Source organism: Peromyscus californicus, unplaced genomic scaffold, assembly GCF_007827085.1.
Source record: "Peromyscus californicus insignis strain IS unplaced genomic scaffold, ASM782708v3 Scaffold_13__1_contigs__length_99412109, whole genome shotgun sequence".
Lineage (NCBI taxonomy): Eukaryota > Metazoa > Chordata > Mammalia > Rodentia > Cricetidae > Peromyscus > Peromyscus californicus.
In genome coordinates this window covers 281,209-296,321 of record NW_026294424.1, presented here as the reverse complement: position 1 = coordinate 296,321, position 15,113 = coordinate 281,209, and the positions used below count along the sequence as shown (strand labels likewise).

The 15,113-nt window shown below is 48.7% G+C and overlaps 1 protein-coding gene across 1 annotated transcript in view; it reads right to left on the bottom strand.

Annotated features, from left to right (window-relative positions):
• LOC128109038 (solute carrier family 2, facilitated glucose transporter member 9-like) overlaps nt 1-15,113 on the bottom strand; it is a 141,036-nt gene that overhangs the window by 74,497 nt on the left and 51,426 nt on the right. The window contains exon 7 of the mRNA XM_052736037.1: nt 2,527-2,659. Coding sequence (XP_052591997.1) covers nt 2,527-2,659 — 133 coding nt within the window. The remainder of the gene's footprint in view (nt 1-2,526; nt 2,660-15,113) is intronic.

Genomic DNA, 15,113 nt, shown 5'->3' with positions numbered 1-15,113 from the left:
TGCAGAGGTCAAGATGGATGGAGACACAGAATAGGTACAGCTGCTGGTCTCGACGCTCTGCCTTAAAGGATAGACCATGATGTGTGCATGCCTGTCTCTCGGCTGGTCCATCTCCCTGACTGCCCTTCCAAGCATGATGCATGGAGGCAGTTCCCAGCAACCTCAAGGCTTTTCCTTAGCTCATGCATGTGGGTGGGTTGTCATCAAACTTCCAAGGCATGTTCTTCATGCACCAACTCATTCCCATTTCTTGCTATGCTTCCCATGGCTGCTTATATAGAGTCATGAGCTGTCAACCTCTGGAGCCCCACGTGGCTCTACCAGCTGGTCTCAATCACCAAGCCACTCTCACTCTCGCCTATGTGGCAGAGTGTGGCAGTAGCCAGACACCAACCCTCATTGCCCTCTTCCTTTGGAGCAGACCCTGGCATCTGTGATAACAGATGGCTGAAGAACTGCATTCCCTGCATTCCCAGGCTCTGTGGGAGGGAGGGGAGGCTGTGAGATCATGGTCTGTCCAAGGGGACATGAGCAGAAGAGTGTGACACTGATGAGGGGAGCCCCTCCTCCTCACTTGTTTCCTTCTGGCTGCAACGCAGGGTGATGGCAGCCACTGTAGAAGAGGAGACCTAGAGGGTCTTCATCACAGAGATCTCCTTGACCCTAATCTATGAAGCATCTATCTATGCCATCACATTTCCTGTGATGATGTTTCATTTCCACTCAGTTATTAAACGACCCTTTCTCTTGGGACAGGTTTGGGCTCTTGTCCCCAGTTTTAGGTTCAAACAGTGTCTCTTAAATAACTAAGATCCTGAGCTACGACTTGACCCCTGGCCACTGTGAACTAGAAGTAGGGTTGAGTGGAAATGTCTGAAAGGGCCTGTGGGACCTGTTACATTGCTGGCCCCCATTCATGGCCTTTCTATGCCTGTGTCCTTTACCCTCTGAGTGTGTAGCCTCCTCCCACTGACTCTGAACTTGGTCGTGTGATTTACTTTAACCAATAGGATTTCAGATTAGGACTGGCGATCTCCATGAGCATCTTCCTGAGCTGGCTTGCTTGATGATGAGCCACATGGGGGAAGAACTGAGGCCAACCTTGGTCAGTCACTGACCATTGAATAGGTATATGAACCTCAGTTTACCCTAGGGAGAATTTCAAGGCCAAATCCTGTCAAGGTTAACAGAACCACACAGCGCCTCACCAGACTCAAGACAAATGCTGAGTTTTGAGTTTTGAGGCATATGTTATGTAGTATTATGGAATAGTTGACTGTTACAAGACCCTTTCCTCCAATATTTTCAACAGACTTGGCAAGTGTATTTCTTGTAGTGTCAAGCAAGAAGCCAGGAAATGCAGTGTGCATCCATCTTTTTGTTCAAGTTCAATGCTACCATTGGCTTCTCCATGTCACTGGCCAAGTGACTCACTGCTCAGTTTCTGTCTTTGCCTTTGTCTTAAAGCAGGACTAAAGACACTATTCGTTTCCAGTGGTTGTGAGGATTTAGTGAGCTAATACAGGCGAGTGCCCAGTACAGATGGACCACTCATGGATGGTGTCTCTCCACCTTTTTCCTATTAAGACAGGGTCTCACTCTGTAGCCTAGACTTGCCTTGAGCTCATGGGGATCCTCCTGCCTCAGCCTTCAGAATATCTGGATTGCATGCATGCTTCAGCACACCTGGACTTCTGTTTTGTTTGGAGAACTGGAGAATGAATACAAGGCTTCATACATGCTCAGCAAGCAGCATACTAGCTAGGCTCTCTACCCTCAGACATGTCTGCTCATCCTGACAGACTACTCCAGTCACTCCAGGAGGGTAGGGATGCCATCGTATGCTCCCATCTTTCCCACTGCCTGATGGAATACCCAGAATGTCCAAAAACTAATTGTACACTGAACATCTGGCATGATTGGTACTGTTATTGATAGACATGCAGATCTCAGTATTATTTCAACTCAAGGCTGGGATCTCAGTAGCTTTGTTCTTTTTACCAGGTAGAGGTGTAGTATTTATCATGTTTTATGACTTAAGATATATATCCACTTGTATGTACGTGTGCACACACGCATGAACATACACACATTCCTACTGTGCTATGAAATAAAATTTTAGAGTCTCACTCACTCACTGTATCGCACATGCCCATTCTGACTATATGTAATTGACACTTTTCCCAAGGGTCCTTTCTTAGCTGGGCAGGTGGAGAGGAGTTTTTCCCTAGTCAGGATGTATCATGTTTCCACAGGAGGACTGAATTTCTTCCATCAAGCCCAGTTGCTTTCTGGAATCAGATCTCTCAGGCTCTTTTCACCCACCTTCCTCACGCTCCAGAGCCTCTGCTATCTGACTAGTGCCATCGGCCAGAGAGGCAGAGAAAGCGACTGTCCCACAGCACCTAGCACGTTGCTTACAGAGATGCTGCTGCTTGCCCTGTTTGGCCACTTGGTCCTCAGCACAGCATCTTGCTGTGACCCAGGTACAGGCTGGCACTGTGTGATGAAAGGAAAGGACCCTACCTTTCATGGCTCCTGCCTCATCGTGCTTTTCAAGGAGGAGGTAGCGTGGGCTCTCAGGGAGAAGTGGCAGGCTTGCCAGCTGGACCAAGGCAGGGACAACGATCACTCCAAACAGGTATGGCCAGGTGCTCTCCTGCAGGGAGAAGATTCTGCTGATGGAGGGGGCCTGTGATTGTTCTACTGGGGACATTGGACGGAGCAGCTTGAACTCCACAGGAAGCCCCTCTGCTCAGCTTGTCCCCACTGCTAAGGGAAGGAATAAAGCAGATGAGATAATGGCCCTGTGCACACAGCATTTTCCACACTGAGTTAGTGTGGAGTCCTCAGCATTTCCATGAGATGGTGACCTAGCACATCTCTGGAAAGAAAGGAGATCCTGGCAGCCAGGCCACTCAGGTGGTACCACAGATGTTTCCCTAACTTGGACCACCACAGCCAACCTGGGGTCTCCTTGGATCTCCTCCACAACTCCAGCATGGCTCCTCCTAGACTGCCATGGGCATGGATCAGATTTGCTTGAATGGGAACACTGGAGCAAGACCCCCGGGTGGTGCCCACCATCTTCCTATTTTCAGTGAAGATGGGGAAGGAAGGATGGCATGGTCTCCCAGGCCTTCCCTGGGGACAAGGAGCCCTTATGTGTGGAGGATCTTCACTTTCCAGATGGGAGGGAAAGACAAATGGCCACCCCCAACACATGCCATCAACTCACCGTGTGCAGTGACTCCCACACAGTGCAACTTAAGTGCAGCATGGAGCATAAACGCTTGTGCCCATCAGGGTGACATCCTTCCCTGTCTGCCACCAGATTTACAAATATGCTCCCACTGTGTGCCCTGCATAGGAGCAAGCCCCAGAGGCAATGCTGATGGGGAGGACAAGGGTTCTGGCTCCAAGATGAGCACTTGGCCTGTTTGATTTCCTCAGACAGGAAAGGAGATAGTCCAGGAGAGAACGGGACACGCTGAAACCTGAAAAGACTTCACATGATGGGCAGAGGTCTGCTGGCCTACTCAGGCCCAGTGAGTTCAGAGCCCTTGGGTGAATGTGACTGCTTGTCCTCAGCTACTCGTCGCCTGTGATAGCTCTCAGGAGGGAGAATGTCCCTGAGACCCTCTGCGGAGCTCTGATGGCAGAGAGTCCATGAGAGTTCCAGACCTTACCAGGGTGAGGCAGCAGGGACCCCTGAAGCACAGAGCAAGCTGGAAGGGGCCTGTCAGGGCACTCAGCCAGTGCTGGCTCAGTCCTCCTCTCCAAGGTGACTCCAGTTCTCCTCCCCTTTCTGAAGCTAGTGACTACTTCTATTCAGAGGCCGGCATAGTCCTTGCCGGCATAGTCCTCCCTTTGAAGGACAGGGGAGGCCAAGCCAGGCTTTTTCAGTTTGGGGAGGCTTGTGATTAGAAGACCAATCAACGAGAGAAATCAGACAGCCTGTGGAAGGTCAGAGACAGCAATCGTGGGTGAGGAGTGACGAGGGACACAGACGGGCTCCAGCCATGGATCATGGAATATTCTGAATGTAGATGGGCTCTGGTGGTACCAGTTGTGACTATTCAAAAAACCACAGGGGTTTCAGTATGAACTGGCATGCAAACTATATTTCAATTAAAAATTTTAAACCATGGTAGAAAACAGTGAACAGAGTCTGCCAGTTCTGCCTGTACACTCTGTACCCATAGGTGCCACCCACCGTGGATTGAAAATATTCAGAAAAAAATGTATCTGTGTTGAACAGTCATAGACAGACCTCTTTCTCTGTCATCATTCCCTAAGCAATATGGTGTAACAACTGTTTAGATAGCATTTGCATGCCATTAGGTATTATAATGAGTCTCAAGATAGCTTAAGGTACATGGGAGGACATGTGTAGGTTACTCGCAAATATCACACCAGAAGCATTCTGATGAGGAGCAGTTGAGGAAGGCCTTTCAGCCTGGCTCAGGGTCACCCAGTGAGTGGTAAATGGCCCTTCTCCTGAGCAGGCAGCTCAGGTCTGAATTTGCTTATTCTCCAGTAGTCATTATGGCCATGGATGAGTATCCTAAGATGTCCTGGGAGGAGCCTCAAGGCCACAAGCCAGAGGCCCCCAGCTGGAGCCAAATGAGCTGGATTTGACCTTCGGTCTTTCTGGTGCAAGTGTCTTTCATGATGCTCCTTGGCATATACCAACATGAGCCAAGAACCCAGAATCTCACTCTGCAGTGGTACCCAATAGCTGCTTCCTGTTGAGAAACAAAGGAGAGTGGGGGATTTCTCTCATACACTGACCAGTTTCAGGGTCCCTTTTCCTACTCCTAGAAGGTAGCTTCAGCTTTAGACTGTTTTTAGAAGTGTTTTTTTTTAAAAAAAAACAAAACAAAAGCAAAAAACAAACATGTAGTTCAAGGTAACTATGTGCAGACAAATACTGCATTCTCTCTCCTGGAGACCCTTGGTTCTAGCAATGCATTTGGGTGGGAGTAGATGTGGATAAAGAATCGGGAACTAGAAAGAGTCCCACGAGAAGGAAAAAAAGACACTTTGAGGGAAGGAAGCGAGTGAGGAATCATATGATATATGACATAGAAGAGAGGAAGGAAGTACAGGGGACAGAGGGTATGTGGGCAGCAGGGGGATGAGGGATCCAGCACAGAGAGGGCATCAAAACAAGGTATGAATGAAAATGCCATAAGGAAACCTGCTTCTCTGTAAGCTAATCAATCAGACAACTATACTCTGGTTACTCCCAGAGGGAGGCCCACAAGGTGCCACAGGAGTCAGCTTTGGAGGAGTCTTTGTGAGGCCAGTCAAGATCTGAGATAACAGGGACACAGGGTTCCATCTCAGTGGCTTTGGGTCAGGGTCCTGGTACCCAGTGTTCTCATGAGGACAGGTGTGGGTTATCCTGTTGACCAAGACAATGTTTAACTCTCCAATGGAGAAGGTCTGTGGATCTTCTCAAAGCAGTGTCCTGCTCTTTCAACTGCAAGGCTTCTGTTTTAAAGCTAGGCTTCTAGGTTACTTCTCTCAGGCTCTCAAAGACTTTGGTCCTTTCTATAAATAACACCCCCTCTGGACTATTATGCGACAGCAAACAGTTTTAAGTAGAGTGAGCATCGTGGAACTTACTGAGTCAAATTCTTAATTTCGTGCAACACCAAGTGCCCAGGGGTCCCAGAGAAATGGAGCAGGGGACCTGAAGGTGACCAAGCCACACTGGCTCCTGGCAGGAGCAGCTTTGACTGCTTCTGGGTGTGAGATGTAGAGACATTGACTACCTGCAAAGCTCTTTGGAGATGCAGCAGGATACTCTTTATATTTCTTCATACTCGTGGTCTAATTAAAGAAAACTGATGTAATGGGCTGAGTTCTCTATGTAGTCCCATGAAAGGCAGCATTATCCTGTTTTCCAATGTTCTTTCTTCCAGTGGACTATGTTTCCCGAGAGCCATCCCTGGTCTCCTATCTTGATGTATCTGCTTGAAGTGTGGCAGGTGTTCAGCAAGTGCTGGTAGATTGAATGTGTGCTGGGTTGAGGTGAGTGGTAACCAAGATCATTGATGCAGCTGCTGGAGATGAGACCCCTGAGACATTCTTGAAGTATCTGTTTTTAAATTTAAGCCTTTTCTATATGGATCGTATTAAAGGGCTGGCTGACACTTTACAGTAACATAATGTTTCCCTATGCAGCACTCTTATGGTTTTAGGTCTATTGGAGAGAAATCTGAGCCCTGAAAGGTCAGGGAATACATGTGGGATCCCTTGAGAAGTTGGGGGACTAGCTGGATAATTGGGTTAGCTCTTCTGACCCCTGCATAGGCTCTTCCCTTGTTATTGTCCCTCAGCTCAAAGCAGAGCAGCGGCTCTCTCAAGTCCAGCAGCTGCTTGCGAACTAGGGGATTTGAGCGGCGGTTCTATTAGGCTAAATCAGTCCCCTGAGCAGAATTCAGCAGCAGTCACTCAAACTCGGCCCCAATGCTCACCACAACATGACAGGGACTCCATCACGGGAAGAGACAGGTGCAAGTATCAGCCGTGTGCAACCAGACACCGTGTGCAAAGCCGGGCCACCTTGAGAAAGGGGCTCTGCTGCTCATTTGAGTGACCTCAGAGTTTGTAGGAACTAGGCCCAGAAGGCAAATGGCTCCATCAGCAAATGACGACAGAACTCCAGTGACCTTGCCATTCCCCGCTCCAACCACTCCCCAAGGAAGGGCCCTGGTGGCCACAGCTTCCCAGTGCCCTGGGGTAAGGCATGGCTACCTGAGTGTGGAGTGGCAGTCATGGGTCACCTCCAAATCTCTCCCCACGAGGCCATTCCAGCTTCTAAAACATCTGCATTCCTTACAACCAATATGCTATTCTAGATATTTTTGGTGTGTATCCATGGCCTGATTCTATTTCTACATTAAGAGAGATCCTTGTACAAGTTTATATTATCGTCCCACCCACCTCTGTTACAAATGATGACATGATAGTCCAAGGACATGACCCTCACTGTGTGGTAAGTCTTTATCAGTGCCCCGTGTGGGGAGCCCATACTCCTACACATACAATGCTCATTCATTCCTCTTCCTTCCTGTTCCTATCACCATTTCCTGCTGTCAAAAGGATTTGCCTGTCTTCTGCCTTGCTGGGTTCTCAGGCAATCTTATAGCAAAGACCAGCCTCCATTATTGCCTTTTTATAGATAAGGAACCTGAGGCTGGGGGTCTGCTAGGAAGTACTAAAGCAAAAGCTATCTATAAACCAACTTTATTCTGGTTCTATTTGGAAGAGAGTCAAAATTCCACACTGGTTTTAAAGGTCACTGACCTTATGAACTGTCCCTGGCCAGCCTATTAGATGGGACAATGTTGAGTTTGTACAAATGTACTGAGTCTTTGAGCCCTGCTAGTGATCCTGATTCTCAGCTGAAGAAACCCAGAAACCAATAATTTTCTACCCTAGTGACAATTACACTCCTTATAAATAGCTATGTGGGGGTGGGGGTTTGTGTACTGACCCCATGCAGATGGTCATCAGCTCCATGCCCTTAACCTCTGTTGCCCACAGGGTCAAAAAGGCCACAAAATAGCTGTACCTTGCTAAGGTGCCCCCAAATTCCCTGACTATATCTTTACAGTTCCCTTGTCTGCTTCCTAAGGAGTTAGCTACCTGCTGTTCTCAGAGCCGGCTCCTTGGAGTTGAAACCCATGATTAATCCCTTCGCCAGCCTTCTGCTTTCCAGCTGAATCACCTGGTTTCTGAGTCTCATTGTTCCCTTTGTCTGCCATGTGCCTTTTCATCCCTGGCTGATCAGCAGCCTCCAAGTAGAACTCAGAGTGGGAAGGCTTGCAAATGCAGTGGGGTGTGTAGGGATGTGTATAGACACGCTGTATGAACTGGATTTCTCCTTAATAACTTTGACTCTGGGGATGCAGAGGGGGTCGAGGTTTGATTTCAAATGAGGCTGGACCTACTTTTATTCATGCACCTATGACCTTGGATGTAATCTGGGGATATAGGAGTCCAAGGTCAGAGGAAGGACATCAACTGTGAAATTGGATCAACGATCACATTCTGATTCTTCTGCTCCTAGCTAGGAGGCCTTGAACTTGTTCTTTGTTGGATCCATTTGCTCAGCCAGAAAAAGAGTAGAACCAATAATGTCCCCTTTGTAGGTTACTGTGAGGGTGAGATAATTTCGTACCATGGACCTGATACAAGGCTGACAGCCATGAAATGTTGGTTCTCCCCTCACACCCTTGCTGGAGTCCTCAACCAACCTGTATGATCCACACTAACCTAAGCGCTGGTCTAAGGTCACATCTGCTGTCCCCCAAGCCCAGGGGCCATGACATCAGAGTTGGGTATATGGAACACATCTAAGACCTGGGTATGAGCCTAGGAGTTGGAGAACAGACACACCCACCCTCAGGGGCTTTGCCCTTCCTCCTCCTCCTCCTCCTCCTCCTCCTCCTCCTTCTCTCTCTCTCTCTCTCTCTCTCTCTCTCTCTCTCTCTCTCTCTCTCTCTCTCTCCATCCAGGGTTTCCGTCCAGCTATGTGAAGCCCTGACTTTTGAGCCCTCTGCTGCTGGGTGACATCCCAGCCTAAGACTCCTGCAAATCTCCTTTGTGTGCTCCCACATGTCAGCTAGCCCTCACTAACCTAGCAATACTGAAATGAGCACCTGCCTCAGTTTCCCTGCTAAACTAAATGGCTTATCTGATAGTATGATGCTGCCACCTACCCATCTGTCATGCCTTTGACTATTCCAGGCTTCTGCCCAACCAGCTCACTGTTGATACCCCTAGGGACAGAGCCTGGAGATCCATCATGCAGTTCTGATTATCCCCAGGATTCAGTCAGGCTGCTGGTGGTCTGCTTTGTGCACTTCTAGATTTTACTTTCCTCCATCATGGTCTTCTGCAGAACACTTGGTGAATGGATGTGGTACACACACACACACACACACACACACACACACACACACACACACACACACACACCAGTGCACCTCACCTCTTCAATGCCTCTAAGCACACTTTACTCTAAGGGCGCTCTCTTCAGGGAAACAGTTTGATTGTCAATGATGAAACACCTTCATCCCTCAACTCATTCACACCATCACTCTTTTAATCCACAGACATGCTCAGAAAGGACCAGGAGGGTCTGGGATCAGTGATGGGCCAGCAAGGCAGCAGCTGGGCATCCTGACCCAGGCCTGTGCCTCTAGCATTTATCACAGAATCTCTGCCATTGGCTTTCCAGCCCCCCAGATACTCTTGGTTCACAGAGCTGCAACACACACACCGATACACACAGGTATGCACACACACTAAACCAATGAGTAAATGAGAGTCCTAGAACCACAGGCTTGTGGTCTTTATCTTTTATGACCAACTTTCTGTGATGCTCTAAGAGTCTGTCTTACGGGGATTAAGTCAGCATTGATGGCATCCATCCAGGAAGCTGACAAGAGACAAGCTCTGATTGTCATATTTTCCTAATACTAAGCCCATGGCCTTAGCAGTAGTCAAAGCCCAGAGAGGACAGCTGGTCACATACTCCTACTTGACAAGCTGGTGTAGCCACCACGGGCCAGGTGAAAGAGACAACAGTACAGGCTGTCAGGAGACTTCAGGAGAACACGTGTGCAGAGCTCAGCCTGGCATCTAGTTCTCAGTAACGCTCAGTCAAAGGCTGTCATTGCCAACACTACATACCGCTACAGCCTCTAGTGTAGACAGGAGTCAAGTGTAGCTACCCCCTGAGAGACCTACTTAAAACCTCATCTGCTCAGTCACAGAGGTATCCTGCTTCCACTGATGGAAGCTACCTAGCAGGACTTTGCCTGCATATTCCTGGTCTCTTGCCCTGCCCAGATTGTCCCCAGGGTTGCAGTTGTAGCCCCAGTCATTGAGTGAGTGATTGGCACATGCTGGCTGGTGAAGAGTAAAGACCTGGGCAAACAAGGAGAGGCCTCTTTCTGTCTCTTCCCCTCATCAGAGGACAGCAGCCACTTTGGCTGGGCCAGTGTCCATTCTACAGACTCAAATGCTCCTGTGAGCACAGGCAGCAGGGACTAGATTGGCCTTGCTTGTTGCTCACACAGCCTGGCTTGCCCACAAAGCCTCATCAGTAAAATAGGTAGTGTCTGGGTCCTGCCTCAGTCTCTCAAAGATCACCAAACTGGGCCAGTGCTAGCCATGCACAGCCTCCGGAACACTCTCCCGAGATGCAAATTCAGGAGGCCTGAGGTGCAGCTTGGATCAGGATGCTGTGAGAGTACCACCAGGCACTGTGATATACAGCTACCTTCTCCTGCAAATCACTGCTAGGGAGGTAGCAAGATCATCACTAGTTTAAGTGCAATTGGGAGCTATGGGAGCCTCAGTTCCCTGTTTAAGGGATGGATGTTTCAAGCTTTCTTTAGAGTGTTTTCCAATCCAGCATTTCATGATTTGATTATTTTAAAAATCCATTTGTTTGTGCATTGCATAGTAGAGGATCCCAGAAAAAGAGGAAACTTCCCAACAAACAAGGTAGATAGTGTATGTTTGTTCATCTTTGATTCCTAAACATGGTGATATGGGCGTTGACAAGCATAGTAGCCACGGGGTGAGAGGTTGGCTTGGTGACAATTGTGGAATGAGATTTTCAGCCCAGTGTTGAAGAGGGCAAAACAAAGTGGGGGGCGAGGACTTAAGCATCTGTGGGGGTACCCAGAAGTATGCAAGATACTCACCCTAGAAACTCCTAATGGCTCAACACAAAGGGGCCACCCAAGACAGGGCAAGGCCGTGCATTGCAAATGGAAACTGGGAGAAAGACCCTCAAGGCCCACGTCTTCTGCACCAGCGCTGTCCTTTCTCACAGAAGTGCGATTTGCCCGATCAGTGGACCCAGGGTGATCACAGCCGTGGGCAGACCAGGCCCAGCAGCAAAGCATGAAACTGATAACAAGGACATAAAGCCCAGAGCCCTTGTCACCTGCAGTGGACCTGGGCTCCAAGATAGGCATCTTTTGCTCTGGTAAGAGAAATTGACCTTTGGAGGAAAAAAAGTAGAAAAGGCCAGCACTGGTTGATGTGGGTGCAGTCACCATGGAAATGCTGTGCACATCCTCATTCGTGTGTGTGTGTGTGTGAGGGGGGGAGGGGGTGGCTCAACTTGTACCAGGATCTGCTCAGCTCCTTTTTAAATAGGAAAGAAAGCAGCAGACATTGGAAAGAGCCTGTAGCACAGAAGAGAGAGGCACAAAGAAACTGAAGAAAGATAAAGAGCTCTGGAACAGAGGAGAGACACAATGCAGGGAGACTGCTGTTCTACCGTAAGAAAGCAAGCATGGGATGCTGTGAAAAGGCAAAGGCCCAGAGCGAAAGGTCTCAGCAATGAAAACTAAGACCATCATAATACATAATGCATGAGGAGGGATGGGGTGTGAGCAGAGGATACATGGGACATGGATGCAGAAAAGAAACTAATGGAAGGTGACTGGAGGGGGCAGGCTAAGAGTTAGCAGGAGGTTGGGGAGATAGGACAGCAGATCTTACTGAAATATACTTTGTTCAAAAATGCCTGCACTGGGTAGTTTTATGTCAATTTGACCCAAGATAGATTCAGTTGAGGGGAGGGAACCACAACTGAGAAATTGTCTCCATATGATTGGACTGTAGGAAAGCCAGCATTTTCTTAATTTGTGGTTAATGAGAGTGGGCCCAGCCCATTATGGGTGGTACCAGTCCCGAGCTGGTAGTTCTGCATGCTATAAGGAAGCAGGGTGAGCAAGCCAGGAAGCAGCACCCCTTCATGGCTTCTGCTTCTGTGCCTGCCTCCAGGTTCCTGCCTCCAGGTTTCTACCCTGACTCCCCTGGATGATGGACTGTGAACGGACATGTAGGCTGAAATTAACCCTTTCCCCCTCAAGATGTCTATAGTCATGGTGTTTATCACAGCAATAGATAAGTCAAGATATAGTTGGAAGGGAACAAGAAGGCAGGGCATCTTCCAGAATAACCCTTCCAGGGAAGCACCCGCCCCCCCATCTGTCTGAGCACTCAGTGGATAAAGAAAAGCTTTGCCTGAAGCCCCGCTGGCCTCAGCCCTACACCTCCACTCCTTTCAGAAGGGCCAGGGAAACTGCACCTTCCGGTTGTTTGAGTTGGGTCTTCCTTGAAGCAGATGGTGTAGATGGAGAGGAGGGAGCAAGAAGATTCCCAAGGGAATGCCTGAGTATTATGGGATGGTGGGAGAGCAGGGCCTACAGGGAAGGATAGGAAGTTGCATGGTGCTAGAGATGAGAACAGATCAGAATTGGACCTTGGACCCCCAAATCAGGGGTTTCTGAATGCAGGCAGGAATACGGTCTTCATTTAATAGACACAACAGTCTGTTTTGCATGACGGCTGTCATTTGTAGACCCCAGGGCCGAACACAGCATATACAGCATCTCATTTAATGGTGACATTGGCTCCATGGAGTGTAGGTTATTCCCATTTTACAGACACAGAGTCTGAGCCTCAGAGAGCTGAAGTCACTTGTCCAGGTCACACGGCTGGAGAGCAGCAGAGGCCAGACTTTATCCCACAGCTTCCTAACCTCCAAGTCAGCTCACTTTCCACAGTGCTATGGCACATGGGAGCAGCTGGCCTGCCCATCTTATCTCTTGGTATTGTGTCCTAGGCGTGATTACTGAAGCATTCTCAGTTTTCAAATGTATTGGACTCTCTCTAGATTTCTTTGTTTTTGCATGGGATGTTCTCTCTGCCTGGAACTGTACTTCCCTTCCCTTCCACTTGGGTGATTGTCCCTCACACAATAAGGCAGATGCCACCCTCTCTAGAAAGATTTCCACTGCATTTGCTCCCATAGCTCTCCCACCCCTGGGTTCCCTTAAGGCCATATAGGTCACACTTGTCCCTCAGGCCACTCCTCTGTATTCTGACACTTGCTTTTCTAAACAGTGAGTGTCCTATCTGTAGAGGCTTTCCATGGCTCCTCTCTTTGGAGTCTAGTGTACTAAGAAGCCCAGAACATGAGAAGAAATGTGTAACTATATGGGAGGCAAGGGCTATGGATGCCATGGACCTGCCAGTCCAAGGCCCATTCCAGTGGTGATGGGATCTGCATGAGACAGCAAGTTCAGCTGGGAAACAGCAGCACTTGGGAGACAGTATTTGCCAGAGAAAGTAGTACAGTGGCCGACGTGGCCAGGGAATGAAGGTATAGTCCTTCGGGGCTTGTGACTCACCTCTAGCATCGCCTCCCTGCCAACTCCCACTCAAAGCCATGTCCTCAAAGGGCAACCTTACTAATCATTTCCCCTGTGGTCCTTCCGAGAGAAGAGAGCTAGGCTCAGACAAGCTTCAAAGGCTTTCTTTACAATTCCATTTGACGTGACTTCAAGAACTGTTAAATTTATCTTTGCTTCCTCTGCTCCCTTGCTTGCAGATAGAGCTGGTGTGGCTGGGCTGACCCTGGAGGTAAAGCGCTCCCACTGAAGCATGACTCACCAAAGCAGAAGTACAAGCAGCCAGAAGCCTCAGAGCTAAATCACAATTGAGACTGCCTTTGATGCGCAGAGAACTGGGAGTCAGGGGAGGTGGGTTCACTCTGGCTGGACACCATGAGCACTTGGTGGCCAGCAGGAGTCTTGGCTACTCACCACTCAGGCCATAAGCATGGGGTAAATGTCTTGGTTTCTGTTCTATTCGTGTGAAGGTACAACATGACCAAGGTGGCTCATAAAAGAAAGCATTTAATTGGGGGCTTGCTTACAGTTTCAGAGGGTGAGTCCATGATCATCACGGTGGGGAGCATGGCAGCAGGTGGGGAGGCATGGCACTGCTGCAGAGGCTGAGGGGTTACATGTTTAGATAACAGCTGTGAGGCAGAGAGAAAGAGCTAACTGGGAACATCATGAAATCTCGAAGCCCGTCCCCAGTGACACACCTCCTCCAGTAAAGGCCACACCTCCTAATCCTTCCCAAACAGTTCCACCACCTGAGGACCAAGTATTCAAATATATGAGCCTATAGAGACCATTCTCATTCAAATCACTACAGTGGGGTCCTGTTGGATTCTTGGAAGCACTAGAAAATTCAAGGTTGAAAGGGTGCCTTTCCTCCACCCTGAGGGGGCAGACTCTGCATTTGGATCTATGACAACACAAAGAGGAGACTTTTGATCATGTGCTCCAGGAAGTAACAACAGGTGAAATGACAGTTTGACTAGAATGTGGAATAAAGAGAAGTGGAGGAAGGAGTCTTGTGTGGAAAAAGCTAACTCCAGTGCCTGGCAGGATAGGAGGCTCCTTAAGAAGGGCCTTGACCTCGGGGCCTTGGAGGATGATACAATTAGAGGAAATGAAAGGAAGCTGGAGAAGCAGGAAGGCATATTCTGGGAGGGGCTCAGGGTTGGCTTGGGATGAGAGCTTGGGGGTGTTTTAACCCTAGGTCCCCTGGCTTAGGGGTAGACAGGGAAGGTTGGCTGAGATGAGAAGGGGAGATGGAAGATGGGTCATCATGCTCGGCGTATCACCCTCCTGGAAAATCCAAACCTGTCTGAAAGAGGAGACTGAGAGGACTGGGTGTCTTAGTAATGGTGTTTAGACTTTGTTGTGACATTAAGAACACAAAGGCAGGTCAGGGGGGATGCTTGCCTTACAAGCATGATCCCCTAGGCATGATGTAGTGTGATGGAGATGGGTGAATTCTTGGAGCTTGCTGGCCTGTTATTCTGGCCTTCTTGGTGAGTTTCAGGCCAGTGAGGGACACTGTCTCAAAAGAAAAAGATAGATATTGCCTAAGGAATGAATGTCCTCTGCCCACGTACCCAACATGCACACTGATGTATATATATGTACAAACGCACACACATACATATACAGAGACAGAAAGACAGACAGAAAGAAATAAAGAAGAAAGACAGACAGATGGAGACATAGAGAATGAGAATACAAAAGTGTTCATCTTGTAGCTATTCCCACACAACCTGGTATTTTCTTGGGCTATAGAAGCAGGCAAGGGGTTGCCCCACATGAGAATCTTCTTTTCAATGATGAAAGGTGTGACTTTCAAGTCAGGATGACTAAGGACTCTTCTATCAGGTGCAAATGCTTGAA